This window comes from Castor canadensis, chromosome 9, assembly GCF_047511655.1.
Source record: "Castor canadensis chromosome 9, mCasCan1.hap1v2, whole genome shotgun sequence".
In the NCBI taxonomy this organism is placed as follows: Eukaryota; Metazoa; Chordata; class Mammalia; order Rodentia; family Castoridae; genus Castor; species Castor canadensis.
Genome location: NC_133394.1, coordinates 100749129 through 100766797, shown reverse-complemented (window position 1 = coordinate 100766797; position 17669 = coordinate 100749129). Strand labels below are relative to the sequence as shown.

Below are 17669 nucleotides of genomic sequence, written 5' to 3'. Positions count from 1 at the left end.
AAGGTAAGGGTAAGTAAGCAACTTTGAGACTGATCAACTCTGATTCTTCAGGATGAAGGCCAGACCCTGGTCTGTGGCGATACATGAATATGTAAGGTCAGTTTGTGAGAACCTTTTCAAGTGAGAGTCAAAGCTTGCCTTGCATTTTTTTAAATGTAAACTTTTAGGCCTGTCATAGAACCAAAGTGTAATGTTGTCCAAATTATGTTATTACAAACATCTTTTTAACACATATTACCTTATGTATTCTTTAGTTAAACAGAGGAAGAAAAAAAGAAGGTAAAAATGAAAGGCAATTAAAAAGATAATCTCGGTACTTAGCACAAACAAGTAATAGACTTGCAGTCTCTGAAGTCATAGTCAAATAAAATGCATATTTATTCATGGCCTTTATAACACATTTCACTCATGACATATGAAAAATGTGAATAAGAACTGGTATACTAGCAAATTAACTCAGAGAAGAAAGAAACACATCCTTCACCCTTGAAAATATGCAGTTTCTAGCAATTGAAAATACATCTTAAAATACTGGATTTATTATCATAGTCACTTTACAATGGAATAAAGAACAAAGATAAATATTAACGTACCATAGACTCAATTCTTTCACTCAAAGTTCTAAATGCCTGTGAACCTGGTGAACTTAACTCATCACTATATTGCACATTTAGTATTTGAAAGCTGCTATGGTAAAAGCAGGCTTTTCGATCTGGAAAGGAAAGAAAAAGCAGGATTAGTCTTACCTACTAAGTAGTTGAATATTTTATTCAGGATTATGGAACATTATATTACATGATTAAAATATGCTTTCCTTAAAAGAAAGAACACTCTATGACAATATAATTAACTACAAAATTATTTTTCCTCCCTCCCTCCCTCCTTCCCTCCTTCTTTCCTTTGTTTGAGACAGGGTCTCAGTATTAAACCCAGGCTGGTCTTGAAGTTTCTATCCCCCTGCCTCAGCCTCCAGAGTGCTGCAATTACAGATGTGTGCCACCATGCCCAGCATTTTTTTTGAAGCTAGGACTGTTAAAGATGTATTAAAGTTAGAGTAGTATTAGTACTTGAGATATTAAAAATTGCTGCTATGATTTTCATTATTACCATGTCTTAGGGAGGTTTGTGGTTTACGCATTCAATAACTGTTAGTGAATATCCATAATATGCTATTGTTCAGTTATCATTAAGGAAAAATTCAGGTACTAATAGTTTTTAAAATAATTTCAAGTGATTTATACAGGAATCAGTGATTTGACATTAGTGTTTCTGGAATAATCCATACAGTAAATCTTCTAATAGCATATTGAATCTGTTTGTCCATTACAGACTATTTTCATCAAAACGGGTCTTCCAGAATTCATATTCAGCTGTGTGAAGGGGATTAAAAAAAATCCTTAAAACGTATCTACACATAGCTCAGAAACATAATGAAAATGGACGTAATTTAGTAGAACCTATCTCAGGAAAAATCCCTGCTTTTCTTTGATCATTTGTACACATAATTTACACAGAAAAAGGCCTTACTCAGAGGAAAGAGTTAGCAATCATTGGAGGAGCTTTGTTCTTTTTAGTAGAGGGATAAATCATTTTTGGCTCACCAGTGATCAATGGGATATAATGGCAACATTATTTACCTGGGGTCTCTTCTTTGCCTTTAAGTGTGACAATAGGGTGTCATTAAAACTGGATTCATTAATTTAATCTGAAACTCAATGTCTCTTTTTCCTACCTCTGTAATTCATCTTAGGGATAGCAAAATGTTTTCAAGAGCAAAATTTATTCACAATGTTTACATTTGATGAGGTTTTAAATGATGATTCCTTGTTAGTGTTTTTTCTAATGTTGATAATTTTATTGTACTGTTGGGAAATTTTCAACCTATTGCATAGTTAAGCATTTTTGCCTGTTTATAAAAGGAAATACCATAAATTATGTTCTTTCCCCATAATATCCTCATCTCCAGACTTACACACAGAATTTCAATAATCTAATATGATTACATCCAAAATAAAAAAAAAGACTCAAATTATATTTTTAAATGAAAAAATATTACAAAGTATGATATGATGTAGTAAAATCAGACACATTTTGCATATTAAAGCATCTGAAAGACTATTCACCAAGAGTTTAAGCAAACTTAGCATGGTATGTGTTTTCCTGTCTATGTTTTCTAGTTTTTTTGGTGATATAAAAACTTTAAAAGAGAACCAAACAATAAAACTTTTTCAGAGTTTGGTATTTTCCCCCTTTTCACTTCTCATCTGTAAATTTATGTACTGATCATCACAGCTGTTCTGCTTTTGAACCTGTGCAGAGTATGAAATAACAAAAACTTGGATTCACCCACATTTTAGGTAGTGAAGCTTAAGGTTCTTTGCAATATTTTACTCTTATGATTTTTATCAGGTTATTAAATGAAGAAGGCAATCATGACATTAACAAAAACAATGGTGATCAAATGTTAACATCCATCATGAAAATAGGAAGATTTTTTTCTTTGTCTACAATATTTGGTGTGTTTATGCTTGCTCTGTATACTAAAAACAATAAAAATGAGATGATATGCTTATTGAGAGGAAATATAGATATGAATATATATTTAGAGAAAAATTCTAAGTAAGATCACTTTATATTCAGAAATAAATATGGCAACCAAAGAGAGAAGACCAAATTTTAATCTGAAAGCATATTAAATATTTAGTCTGAAAAGTAATAATTTATGACACTTACCAAAAGCTAAAAAGTGAATAAGTAGACCTGCAATCATTGCCAGGATTGCCACCCCTCCAATGACGACAAGAGCTACGACAAATGGGTTCAGGAATCTTGAACTTGATGACACTCGAGCTGGCCTTAGAACAGGAGGAAAGACAAAAGGTCACCCACTTTACTAAGAAAATCCATTGTTTTACTCAGAAAATCTACTATTTCAGTGCTCATGACCATCTGTCTTTTTCAGTATCTTAGCTTGCACATGGGAGTAACTATAGAAATGTAGTTTGGGAAATGAATCCGAACTGAACAAAGCTGTCTTAATGGTTTTTCTCTCAACATTTGTTTGTTTGGTTTCAGTACAAAACTATTGAGTATTTAAGTAGCTTGATGGAAGAATAAGGAAAATATGACCTGTGGTTTGGAATTGCTTTGCCTTCTTCTACTAAATGACAGAGTTCTGAAGAATAATAAGTAGTCATTCTGTTTCACTTTCCAAGAGCCTTAACTAGATATCAGTGTAACAACCTGCAATATCTCCAGGGCTGTACTCAAGATAGATAGTCTTGAGTAGGAAGAAGGGTAGAAGAGGGAAAAGAAGTGGGGTGATGTCAGAACAATAGCATTCCTTACTATGGTATTCTCAATATTACTGGAACCAGGAAAGTAGCAAGCACCTGAAATGAATTAGAACTGCTTCAACACCAGAGGATTTATGTGACATAATTTTTCCTTATTAATTCATCAAATGCTGTGTAGTTCAATAGATTTGTACTGGAGTAGTATTTCATATTACATTTGGTATATCATACAGGAAAATCTCATTTACTGCCGGCATCCCTCCACTACATACACAGTTGTACACACTCACAATGGGTGGTTACCAGAGAAGCTAGGTGTGAAATTCAGTTCTACTCTTTGTTTTCCATTTATATGAGACTCTTTATCTGAAAAAATAGAATAATAATTTCTAACTCACAAGGCTATTTTGAAGATTAAATGAGGTTTTGTTAGGCATTAAAAATGAAATATTTCTGGTTTTTGTTTTTGGTTTTAGCAATATTGAAGATTGAATTCAGGGCCTTGCACTTGCTAGTAGAGGTAGGACTCTACCTCTTGAGCCATATACCTGGTCTTTTTTTGCTTTAGTTTGCTTTTGATAGGATCTTGCAATTTTGTCCCACCTCCCAAGTTGCTAGGATTACATATGTGTGCCACCATTCCCAGCCCCAAAGTAAATACTTCCAGTTAAATATTATTATCCACTAAATTTTGAGCACTTTAAAAGTAAAGATGTTTTTTCCTGTACCATAAAGTGCCTGGCATATGTAAGTGTTTTATAAATATTTATGAATATTTGTTGTATGTGTTAACTCCTGAGTATATATCAGATTAAAAAGCCTTAACAAAGATGGGAAGCAGATATTTTTAGCCAGATTCTAGTTTGATTTCATGTTTTATTTTCTTTTTTGATAATAGTGGGGTTGAACTCAGTACCTCACACTTGTTAGGTAGATGCTTTACCATTGATTCACTCCCCCAGGCCTCTACTTGTTTTGCTAACATTCTGGTCAGTGATTCTCAGACATTAGTTTTCACAGCAGAGTTGCCTGATCTGAAACATATAGTATTTGAAACCTACTCACCTCATGGATCTATAAAAGGCACCTTTTGGCATTTTGCAGTGTGTAATCTGTACATTATATACTGTGGCTTTGCAACCAGTAACACTTCAGAAGATTATTGCCATGTTTAAATTTTACTCAACAACTACATTATAAATTGCAAAAGTTGACTGTGCTCAAGCATAATAATTTAATAAGAGTCCATAAAAATATGCAAAGTAGGAAGGAAATAACCTAAGAAAAGTTAAAAAAGGAGATGGATAATGTAGCTTTAACCTTGTGATGTCTTTTTATTTCATTACTCTTTTTTGTTTATTTGGCTATAATAGAGAACACTGACTTTCTGTGACACAGATCCAGGATCTAACATTTGGGAAAAGAATGCCCTGTTGACATTTGCCAACTTTTGGAGTCTCAGTTGACTGATTTGTTCCTTATGAGGTTTTTGTGCCAGTTACATGCTATCACAAATCCACAATGTTTGGGATTTACAAATTTACTGCTAGTGGTTGCGAGAAAGAGTTGAGGTAAAGTTAAATCCGAATATTAAACAAGTCTCCAACTGATTAATCCCCCATGGAATAAATAAGGGCTGATTATGTTTTCAGAGATGAAATCTGATATGAAGTGAGAAGTTCCAAAGTACTGAAAAACAAGGGTTAAGTTGGAGGCAAAAACTTCCCCAAACCAAAAGCTAAATAAAAGCTAGCACCAGCATATGCTTTAGTTTGGATGAGTCTTGCTTGGGAGCTACTTTCAAGCCAACTTTGCTTCCAGTTCACTGAAAACATCTTCAACTCAGTGGCTGAAAACCACCAAGAGACATATGACTCAATAAACCAAGGGTGTGGAGCCTAAATCACCTTAATCTCACAAGCGATAATTACATAAGAATTGATTGTTCCACCCTCAGAAATTGCTGAGGAAATATCTACTGTTCTTGTTGACAGTGCAACTCACAGTTAAACCCTGCATGTTGCTGATTCTAAAGTTTATGCTAAGACAAACTAAACTGTGCACAGCATTTGCTTTGCAAATTAAAGAGAATATGTTTGCAAACATTGTTTGAATTCTGACTTATGTTGAAGTAAAAATCTGGATGAGAAAATATTTTGCTTCTAATGTGGCATCATGATCAATGAGATTTTTAACACTTGCATTAAAACAGAAAAACATTCAGTTGTAAAATAGTTACCCAATTCCTCTCCTCTCTTCTATTGACTTGAAAAATTTCATGAATGTTGGAATTTGTCTTTCTACCTTTTTTTGTGAAAAGTTCTGTATCCAGCTTTATACATGTATCTTGCCAATCTTCACAATGATTTTGTAAAGTTTCTATTATGATTCCATCTTGAGTGTAGGGAAAGTGAGGTGAAGAGACTAAATAACTCATGGTTATTCAAGAGTGACAGAGCTGGCAATGGAATCTAGGAAGGTTTGAATCAAAGAACATGAACTTCCTCATATGCACTTCTTCCCGAAGATACCACACACTGCAGGGGATAGGATGCTTTGGGTCTCCTGTTTCTCTTAGTCTCACTCTGGAGATGCAAAGGGAGTGAACAATTACTTCTTTTTATATGTCTAGGGCTTTGTCTCACACACAGTAAGTATGCAATAAAATATTTATAGTTTTAATAGTAATTTGAAAGTACATTTCAATATATTTATGCAAGAATGTTATTTAACCTCTTCTATTGATACACTTACTTGTAATATTTAACTATGGAATAATACAGCACTTTAGCAATAAATTCTTTATTATTTACAAGAATAGAAGAAATCAGTGACAGGGCAATTATAAATTCAGATATACACGGTATGTATGTATAGAACTTTTAGACAATATTGTGTCCATTTAAGTAAGATTTCATGTATATTAACAAAGATTTGGTCCACAGTCCTCTTCTGCTATGAAGTCTTCCCCAATGATTCTAGCCAGTGTCATGGTTTTAGCAACCACTCAGAAGGATACTTAAGATACATCTTCAGCCTATATGTCTTTGACGTTCACCTCATTATTTCCAGTTATTCAGTGAATATCTTATGGATGTTTTATAACCACCTTAAATGAGAAGTTCAAAACTGAACTTGGTATTTCTTTCCCCAGCCTATATTCAACTCCCCCCAGCAACACTGTTTTCAAATATTGGTGGATGTCAGTACCATCTGTCTATTATCCTGTATTAGGGAGCTAGGAGTTAGCTGCACCTGCTCCCTCTTGGTTACTTCCTACATACAACAGGTCACCTAACAATTCTTATCCTACCATCTAATTTTTTTTCTCTCTGTCTCTGTATTTTAACTTTAGCTATGACAATCGTTACCTTACTTGTAATATTTGAAATACCTTTTACCAAGTCTCCTTGCTTCCATAAATAATCAATTATTTAATTCAAGAGACATTTGTTGAATGCCTGCAACATTCTATACAATGTTTTAGGTACTGGAGAGACAGCAAAGAGAAACAGACAAACATACTTGGTGTGATGGACTGAATATTTGTGCCCTCTCAAAAGTCATATATTGAAATTCTAAAATCTAAGATGATGATATTAGATGGTGGAGTTTTGGAGATGTGATTAGATCATGAGGCCAGAGTGCTCACAAATAAGATTAATATCCTTATAAAGGAAACTCCAGAGAGATAGTTCATCTCTATTGCTATCTCATGTTACAGTGAGAAGATAGTCATCCATAAACCAGAGAGTGAGCTCTCACCAGACAATGAATCTGCCAGAATCTTGATCTTGAACTTCCCGGTCTCCAGAATTGTGAGCAACAAATTTCTGTTGTTTCTAAACCACCTATTCTATGTCATTATTTTATACTGAGACCCAGCCCCAGTGATAATGGAAGGGGGGGGAGAGAGAAATGAATAAGATAAACAGATAAAGTAAGGGATAAAGCAGAGAGGTGAGAAAAGAATATATGAGGTGCTAAAAAGTTAGATTGACCATGGAAGACCTTGCTAAGAAGATAGCACTTGAGTACAGATGAGATGATGAACTACCTATGAAAATACCAGAGGAATGATTTAGACAGAGGGAACACAATTACCTAGTAAACTGGAGGAACAGAAAGGGAGACAGTACAATTGGAGTAGAATGAGCAAGTGTTTGTGTGGGGTAATACAAAGAGAAGTCAGAAAGATAGGGAGTAGGAAGTCATGAAGATACAAATCCTTTAGGGCTGTGCATGTAAAGGCTTTAGTCTTCATTTTGAGTGAGGTAGTATTTGAGAGTTTTGAGCAAAGGAGTGACATGAGATTTATTTATTTGCTAGAGACTTCTGGATATTGTGGGTGGGAATAATGGATCTGAGATGGAGTGGGAGACCACTTAAGATGTCACTCAGTAATTAAGGTGAAAAATGATGGTGGTTTAGACAAGGTGGTACCAGCAGAGATGGTGAGAAGGGGTCAGAGTCTGAATATGTTTTGAGTTTAGATAGTAGAGGATTTGGTGATTCTCTTGTGAGAAAAAAAGAAATCAAGATCAAATCTAGGATTTTTGCTTCTTTCCAATCAATCCTTAAAATACTTCCAGAGATATTTTGAAAGAAAATCTTAGGATCTTACATTCTCCTTTTCCCCTACCTTCTTTGAAATTTGTACATAGCTTCTCAAAATCTTTAGGATGACAGCTGAGCCTTCTATGTCTCATTTAAGGCATGTCACAATCAAGTAAGCAGTTTTGACTTCTGTGGCATCCTCACCTGCCCATGCACCTTCAGCCAAATCAAATGTTACAACCAGTTCTATTTGTAATATTCTGTGTCCTGGAAAATGTCTTAATATTCCAGTTGCCTGGCTGCTTCCAACTTATCCTTAAGATAATTCAAGCATCATTCTTCTCCCTACTTCTCTCTACTTCTGCCCCTCACCTGGTCTAATAATGTTTAGAAAATTTCTCTATTAGGGTCTTTAACTTTTTTTGTGTTAAACAATGATATTTGTGCCTGTGTTCACCTCTAAGTTGTTCACTTATAAAAGGCAGAGCTACATTTTGTCTATCAGTATATGCTTCATTACTAGCACAATGCCCATCATAGAATTCATGACTGCCCTTGTTTATGGATAAATTGATAGATGACTCTGCAAGAAGAGTTGAAAAGAATTTTCTGTGGAAGGACATTGTTACTAAAGCTATTAAGTTGTGCATTTCTACTTTGAATGTTGACAAGTAAAAATAGAGGCCAGAGATAATCTCTACCATCTATTAAATTCTTACCATTTATCTGGCACTATGCTGAGTTTTTCTACATCATTTAACCCTTATTAAAAAAAACCCATAATTTATAGATGGGGAAATAGAGGCATAGAGATTAAGTTACTAAGCTAGTAAGTGACAGAGCTGTCATATGATTTCAGGTTTGGCAAGCTCAAATTGCAAATGTCTACTTTAGATTTTCTATTAATTGTATGTTGTTATTAATTTATATGATACTTATCACTACTGTATTGTTGACTTTAAAAATGAAAAACTCAAATACTTTACAGGCCTTGTGTTACAGGATATACAAATACATATTTTTGAATATTCATACATGTTGGTGTTATGAAGTATATGAGAAATATTTCCAAACTAAAGGTGCTTGCTCTATTTTAGTCAGTCTTGTTAACACTATGCAGATTGTTATCACTAGGTAAGTTGTAGAGGTTTTCCAATGTAATGGTTTAATTTGTATTTAAGTTGAGTAACACTTTTTTCAAACAGATCTTACTTGGAAGCCCAATAATGTAAAACATCTGAAAATATAATATCTTCTTTGTGGAAATTGTAAAGGAACCTCTGTCTCCTATTTCCAGAAAGTTGCTGATCTAGTCAACTTTTTACTTACTAAAATTTTTTCTTTGTAATGAACTTAGGTACATGTAAAATATACCATAAAAGGAAAGAATGGACCACTACTTAGGATTGCACAACTTGATGGCAGCCAGCCCCACACTCTTGACTTCCTGGAATATTTGTTTGGTTAAATAGACCATGCTGCATTCTGAAAACTTGATTTATGTGGAAGATAAGATTCTGTCCTTTACAACAAAAAAGATATTTACAGGCCCATTTCTTTAATGAACATAGATACAAAAATTCTTCATAAAATACTGGCAAACCAAATTCAATGACATATCAAAAAGATCATACATCATGATCAAGTTAATTTCATTCCAGCGATGCAGGGATAGCTCAACATATGCAAGTCAATAAATGTAATGCAGCACATGAACAGAAGCAAGAACAAAAATCATATGATCATCTCAATAGATGAAGAAAAAGTCTTTGACAAAATTCAACATCTTTTCTCTATTAAAGTTCTAATGAAAATAAGAATAGAAGCCATGTTCCTCAACATAATAAAGGGTATATATGACAAAAACACACTAAATGTTGGCTATACCCAACACTAAAATAAGGAAGAACTTACACCATTTCCTCTAAAGTCAGTATTGCTGGAATGGTATTGCTTTTACCAGAGCAACAAAACAGGAAGAAGGAATTCCTGTTTGAAAAGGAATTCAAATAGGAAAGGAAGAAGTCAAATTATGCCTATTTGCAGGTTAACATGATCTTATACCTAAAAGACCCTAAAAACTCCACCTAAAAATTCCTAGACATTGTAAATCTCTTCAGCAAAGTAACAGAATACAAAATCTATATACAAAAATTAGGAGCCTTTTAATATACCAACAAAGAATAAACAGAAAGAATTTAGGAAAACAATTCCTAAATTTACTATAATCTCAAAAAAGTTAAATACTTGGGCATAAACTTAACAAAGGAAGTGAAAGTCCTATACAATGAAAACCATAAACCTCTAAAGAAAAAAAAATGAAGTCATCAGAAGATGGAAAGATCTCCCATGCTCATGGATTAGCAGAATTAATACCATGAAAATGGCTATACTACCAAAGGCAATCTATGTGTTCAAAGCAATTGCTCTCAAAATTCCCATGACATTACTCACAGAGATAGAAAAATTAACCCTAAAGTTCATATGGAAGCACAAAAGACCACTAATAGCCAGGGCAATACTGAGAAAAAAGAGCAATGCTTGGAGGTATCACAATTCCAACTTCAAACTATACTACAAAGCCATAGCAATGAAATCAACATGACACTGACACAAAAGCAGACAGGAAGACCAATGGAATAGTGTAGAAGACTCAGACATAACTCTATGTAGCTATAGCTATTTGATTTTTGCAAAGACATGCAAAACATAAGATGGAAAAAAGACAGTCTCCTCAACAAATGTTGGGGAAAACTGGATATCTGTATGTAGAAGACTCAAACTAAATCTATGTCTTTCACCCTGTATAAATTCAATTCCAAATGGATTAAGGACTTTAATATAAGGCCTGAAACTTTGAAATTGCTACAGGAAAGAGCAGAGAATACACTGGAACATGTACACATAGGCAATAACTTCCTAAATAGAACTCCAATGGCTCAGGAATTAATAGAAATGATTGATAGATGGGTCTACCTGAAACTACAAAGCTTCTGCACAGCAAAGGAGATTGTCACCAGATTGAAGAGGCAGCCCACAGAATGTTAGAAAACCTTTACCAGCTGTACATCTGACAAGGGATTAATCACCAGAATTTACAGGGAGCTCAAAAAACTGACCTCCCAAAGAATCAATGACCCAATGACAAAATGGGCAAATGAACTGAACAGAAATTTCTCAAAAGAAGATGTATAAATGACTAAAAATCATATGAAGAAATAAATGCTCAATATCCCTGTCTGCAAAGGAAATGCAAATCAAAAACAAAATTAAGATTTCATTTCACTCCTGTTAGAATGGCTATCAACAAGAACATAAATAACAACAAAAGCTGGTGAGAATGTGGGGAAAAAGGAACCCTCATATACTGTTGGTAGGAATGTAAATTAGTACAACCACTATGGAAAATAGTATGGGGGCCCCTTAAAAAACTAAAAATAGAATTACTATATGATGTAGCATATATCCAAAAGAATCTAAGTCAGAATACAATAAAGATACTTGCACACCCATGTGTATTGCAGCATTTTCACAATATCCAAGTTATGGAAACAGACCAGATGCCCTGCAACTGATGAAGGGATTACAAAAATGTGATATATATATAACATACATATTATAAATATAAATATGTTATATATGCACATATTATGAATATATTTATGTGATATTAATATTATGCACACATATGCACACACACAATGGATTATTATTAGCCATAAAGAATAATGAAATTTTGTTGGTGAGAGGTAAATTGCAACTGGACAACATTATGTTAAGTGAAGTAAGGCAGGTTTAGAAAGACAAAGCTCACATGTTTCTCTTACATGTAGAAGACAGATCCAAATACAAATGCAAGCATTATCATATATATCTATATATGAAGAACATTTTTTCCAAAAGTGAGACTTTTAGAGGAGACTAAGGGAGGATGAAAAGAAGAAAAGAATGACAGGGAGTAAAGAAAAATGTTGAAATACACCACATTTGTGTAGGAACAATATACAAGGAAACACACTGAAAACTGTTGAGCACTACAGGGTGGAACAAGAATAAAGAAGAGTAATAGAGAAGGTTTGAACAACTGAAGTACAATGTATTTACAGGTAAAATGCCAAGGCAAAATCCCACTGGGAATGGATAGTAAGGAACAGGAATACAATACAGGTCATGTTAAGAGGAGGGCCATAACAGGATGGGGAGGGTAAATGAAGAGGGCAAAGAGGGTGAATATTGTGAGGCACTTTCTATATATGATGAATATGGAACACTGAAATTTGTTGAAGTCATTTTTTGAAGAGGAGTGGGGAAAGACAGAGATTAATGGAGGGGATGATCCAAACTGGACTTCAATATATGCATACATGGAGGTATCACAACAAAACCCTCTGTATAACTATCATATAATAACAAAATGTTTAAAAGAAGAACAGTAGAAGCAAGATAGTTATGACTGAACATTTAAAAAAAATTTTTATTTTATTCATGTGTGCATACAATGTTTGGGTCATTTCTACCCCCTTCCCCCACCCCCTCCTTTACCACCCAACCCCATCCCCTCGCTAGCCAGCAGAAACTATTTTGCCCTTATCTCTAATTTTGTTGAAGAGAGAGTATAAGCAATAATAGGAAGGGCCAAGGGTTTTTGCTAGTTGAGATAAGGATAGCTATACAGGGAGTTGACTTGCATTGATTTCCTGTGCATGTGTGTTACCTTCTAGGTTAATTCTTCTTGAACTAACCTTTTCTCTAGTTCCTGGTCCCCTTCTCCTATTGGCCTCAGTTGCTTTAAAGTATCTGCTTAATTTCTCTGAGTTGAGGGCAACAAATGCTATCTAGTTTTTGAGGTGTCTTACCTGTCCTTATACCTCCCTTGTGTGCTCTCGCTTTATCATGTGATCAAAGTCAAATCCCCTTGTTGTGTTTGCCCTTGATCTAATGTCTGCATATGAGGGAGAACATACGATTTTTGGTCTTTTGGGCTAGGTTAACCTCACTCAGAATGATGTTCTCCAATTCCATCCATTTACCAGTGAATGATAACATTTTGTTCTTCATGGCTGCATAAAATTCCATTGTGTATAAATACCACATTTTCTTAATCCATTCATCAGTAGTGGGGCATCTTGGCTGTTTCCATAACTTGGCTAACGTGAATAGCGCTGCAATAAACATGGGTGTGCAGGTGCCTCTGGAGTAACCTGTGTCACATTCTTTTGGGTATATCCCCAAGAGTGGTATTGCTGGATCATATGGTAGATCAATGTTTAGCTTTTTAAGTAGACTCCAATTTTTTTTCCAGAGTGGTTGTACTAGTTTACATTCCCACCAGCAGTGTAAGAGGGTTCCTTTTTCCCCACATCCTCGCCAACACCTGTTGTTAGTGGTGCTTTTAATTATGGCTTTTCTAACAAGGGTGAAGTGAAATTTTAGTGTCATTTTGGTTTTGCAATTCTTTTATGGCTAGAGATGGTGAGCATTTTTTTCATGTGTTTTTTGGTCATTCAGTTTTTTGCAGATGGATAACTACTTTTCCCAGCAACATTTGTTGAAGAGGCTGTCTTTTCTCCATCATACGTTTTTGGTGCCTTTGACAAAAATAAGGTGTGCATAGCTGTGTGGATTCACATCCGGGTTTTCTATTCTGTTCCATTGGTCTTCATGTCTGTTTTGGTGCCACTACCATGCTGTTTTTATTGCTATTGCTTTGTAATATAGTTTGAAATCAGATATTGTGATGTCTCCAGCATTGCTCTTTTTGTTGAGTACTGCCTTGGCTTTTCGTGGTCTCTTGTGTTCTGAACTTTAGGGTAGATTATTCAATCTCTGTGATGAATGTCATTGGGATTTTGATGGGAATTGAATTATACATGTAGATTGCTTTTGGTAGTATTGCCATTTTTACTATGTTGATTCTACCAATCCATGAGCATGGGGGATCTCTCCACCTTCCGTAGTCTTCCTCAGTTTCTTTCTTCAGGGGTTTATAGTTCTCCTTGTAGAGGTTATTCCATCCTTTGTTAAGTTTACTCCTAGGTATTTTGATTTTTTTTGAGGCCATTGTAAATGGAATTGTTTTCATATATTATTTCTCAGTTTGGTCACTGTAGATGTATAGAAAGGCTACTGGTTTTTATAAGTTGATTTTGTATCCCACTATATTGCTGAAGCTGTTTATGGTGTCTAGGAGTTTTTGGGTAGAATATTTTGGGTCTTTAAGGTATAGGATCATATAGTCTGCAAATAGGGATATTTTGACAGTTTCTTTACCTATTTGTATTCCTTTTATTTCTTCTTCTTGCCTAATTTCTCTCGCTAGGAATTCCAGTACTATGTTGACTAGGAGTGGGGATAGTGGGCACCCTTGTCTCATTCCTGATTTTAGGTGAAATGGTTTCAGTTTTTTACCATTAAGTATGATGTTGGCTTTAGGTTTGTCATATATAGCCTTTATAATGTTGAGGTTCATTCCTTCTATTCCTAGTTTCCTTGGAGCTTTTATCATGAAGTGGTGTTAGATCTTGTCAAAGGCTTGTTCTGCATCTATTGAGATGATCAAGTGGTGTTTGTCTTTGCTTCTATTAATGTGCTGCATTGCGTTTATAGATTTACGTATGTTGAACCACCCCTGAATTCCTGGGATGAAGCTGACTTGGTGTGGTAAATGATCTTTCTGGAGTGTTGTTGGATTTGGTTTGCAATGATTTTATTGAGGATTGTTGCAGCAATGTTCATTAAGGAGATTGGCCTATAGTTCTACTTTTTGGAGTTGTCTGTGTCTGGTTTTGGGATGAGTATAATACTGGTTTCATAAAATGAGTGAGGCAGTGTTCTTTCCCTTTCTATTTTGTGGAACAGTTTAAAGAGGGTTGGCATTAGTTCTTCTTTAAAGGTCTGATAGAATTCAGCAGAGAATCCATCAGGTCCTGGACTTTTCTTTTTTGGTAGACTCTATTGCTGTTTCAATTTCATTTTCTGTTATAGAGCTATTCAATTGATTAATATCCTCTTGGTTCAATTTTGTGTGGTTTTAAGTATCTAGAAATCTGTCCATTACTTCAAGATTTTCAAATTTATTAGAATATATGTTCTCAAAGTAATCTCTGATGATTTCCATGGTGTTTGTTCTTATCTCCCTTTTGCACTTCTGATTTTACTGATTTGGGTTTTCTCTCTCTTCATTTTAGTGAGGTTTGCCAGGGTCTGTCTATCTTATTTATTCTTTCAAAGAACCAACTTTTTGTTTCATTGATTCTTTGTATTTTTTTTTTGTTTCTATTTCTTTGATTTTGGCCCTTATTTTTATTATTTCCCTTCTTCTGCTTGTTTTGGGATTTGCTTGTTCTTGTTTTTCTAGGAGTTTGAGATGAAGCATTAAGTCATTGATTTGAGATCTTTCTGTCCTTTTAATATATGCACTCATACCTTTGTTGTGTCCCATAGGTTCTGATAGGTCATGTTTTCATTTTCATTAACTTCCAGGAATATTTTAATTTCCTCTTTTATTTCATTAGTGACCCATTTATCATTGAGCAAAGTGTTATTCACCTTCCAACTGTTTGCATGTTTTTTACTGTTGTTTTTGTTGTTGATTTCTAGTTTTAATGCATTGTGGTCAGATAGAATGCATGGGATTATTTCTATTTTCTTATATTTGCTGAGGCTTGCTTTGAGCCCTAAGGTCTGATCAATTTTGGAGAAGGTTCCATGGGCTGCCTAGAAGAATGTGTATTGTGCAGAAGTTGGATGAAATATTCTGCAGACATTAGCTAGGTCCATTTGATCTATGGTGTGATTTAGATCTAGGATTTCTTTATTGATTTTTTGTTTGGATGACCTATCTGTTGCTGATGGGGGGGTATTAAAGTCTCCCAATATCACTGTGTTGGAGTCTATATATGTTTTAAGGTTCTTCAGAGTATGTTTGATAAAATTGGGTGCATTTACATTGGGTGCATATAGGTTGCTAGTTGTTATTTCCTTTTGGTATATTTCCCCTTTTATTAGTATGGAATGTCCTTTATCTCATTTGATCAATGTGAGTTTGAAGTCTACTTTGCCTATTTTCGGGGGCCATTGGCTTGGTAAATCTTCCAGCCTTTCTCCCTAAGCTGGTGCTTGTTTCTGCCAATGAGATGGGTCTCCTGTAAGCAACAGATTGTTGGATCTTCCTTTTTAATCCAGTTTGCCAAATGATGTCTTTAATTGGAGAATTAAGACCGTTAACATTCAGTGTTAATATTGATAGGCATGTGGTGATTCCTGTCATTTAGTTGTCTTTGTTGTTTAATGGTTTGATTGTTTGCAGCTGAATCAATGCTACTCTCTACTTTCTTGCCTGTTCTTCTTCTGTGGTTTAGTACTGTCTGTCCTTTCATGGTTTTGTTTGCTTTCACTTTCTGTGTGGAGAATTCCTTGGAGAATCTTTTGTAGTGGTGGCTTGGTGGCCATGTATTGTTTTAGTTTCTACTTATCGTGGAAGACTTATTGCTTCATCTATTTTGAATGACAGTTTTGCTGGGTAGAGTATCCTAGGGTTGAAGTTATTTTCATTCAGTGCCTAGAATACCTCACTCCATGCTCTTCTTGCTTTTAAGGTTTCCATTGAGAAATCTGCTGTGATTTTGATGGGTTTACCTTTGCATGTTATTTGTTTTTTGTCTTTTATAGCCTTCAGTATTCTTTCTCTATTCTCTGTGCTTGTTGTTCTAATGATAATATGTCGAGGGGTAGTTCTATTTTGGTAAAGTCTGTTTGATGTCCTGGAGGCTACCTGTACCTGAATGAGCATAGCTTTCTCTAGGTTTGGGAAATATTTTGTTATTATTTTGTTGAATATATTATGAATTCCTTTTGCTTGCACCTCTTCTCCTTCTTCAATGCCCATGATTCTCAGGTTTGGTCTTTTGATGGAGTCAGTGAGTTATTGCATATTCCTTTCACAGGTTTTGAATTGAGTATTAGTTTTTTAGTTTTTCCTTTAATTTCCATTTCATCTTCAAGTTCTGAGATTCTGTCTTCTGCTTGTTTTAATCTTCTTGAGTGGCCTTTCATTGTGTCTTATTTTTCTGTTTCATTCTTTTTTCTGGTTTTCCATATTCTGGGTCACTTCCTCTTTAATATTGTCAATTTTTGTCTTTCATTTATTTGTCTCACTTGGTGCTGTTTCTGTCCCTGGTCTATGCATAATTTAGTATTAGCTAACTTATAATATTAAAACTAATAAAACAAAGAAAGAAAAAAAAAGAGAGAGAGAACAAAAGAAATCAACAGGGAGAGGTGGTGGACAAACTAACAAAGAACAAAGCAAACAAACACATAAAAAAAATTCCAGGTTCAATAACAACAGAATTTCAATCTTAGTAGTTCTGGTGTTGTTCCTTCAGCATCCAGTCCTGGTGTTGGTATTTAAGCAGTAGCTCTGTAGTAGTCTCGCCAGATGGTTGGGTCAGGAGACAAGCTTTGTGGACTGCTATCTGCCCTATTTCAGGCAGTGGCTCATCACCTGCTTACTGTCAGCCCATCTGCCTTTCTAGGCTTTGTTTACTGAAAGTTCATGTGGCGATCAGCTCTTTGCTCCTCCCCCATGTTCTGGTGCACTCAGAGCACCCTGCCACCTCTGCTGCATGTTCCTTTCCAGTTCCTTGTTTATTATTCAGTTTTTTTTTTTTTTGCAGGGTGGAGGTCATTCTGTTCAGGGGGCTATGCTGGTTTATCCCAGGGTTAGCTGTGGGAATACCATATGCCACTTATTTGCTCACCTGTTGGTCTGTGTCTCCCAAGCAGGTTTGGAGCTGGTATCTGTTGGTGCAGGAG

General features: G+C 35.0%; 1 protein-coding gene across 1 annotated transcript in view; it reads right to left on the bottom strand.

The window, feature by feature from the left end:
* Tmprss11d (transmembrane serine protease 11D) overlaps positions 1-17669 on the bottom strand; it is an 88015-nt gene that overhangs the window by 37130 nt on the left and 33216 nt on the right. The window contains exons 2-3 of the mRNA XM_074042089.1: positions 2734-2855; positions 594-712 (exon numbers count right to left, since the gene is read on the bottom strand). Of these exons, the coding sequence (XP_073898190.1) occupies positions 594-712; positions 2734-2855 (241 nt within the window). The remainder of the gene's footprint in view (positions 1-593; positions 713-2733; positions 2856-17669) is intronic.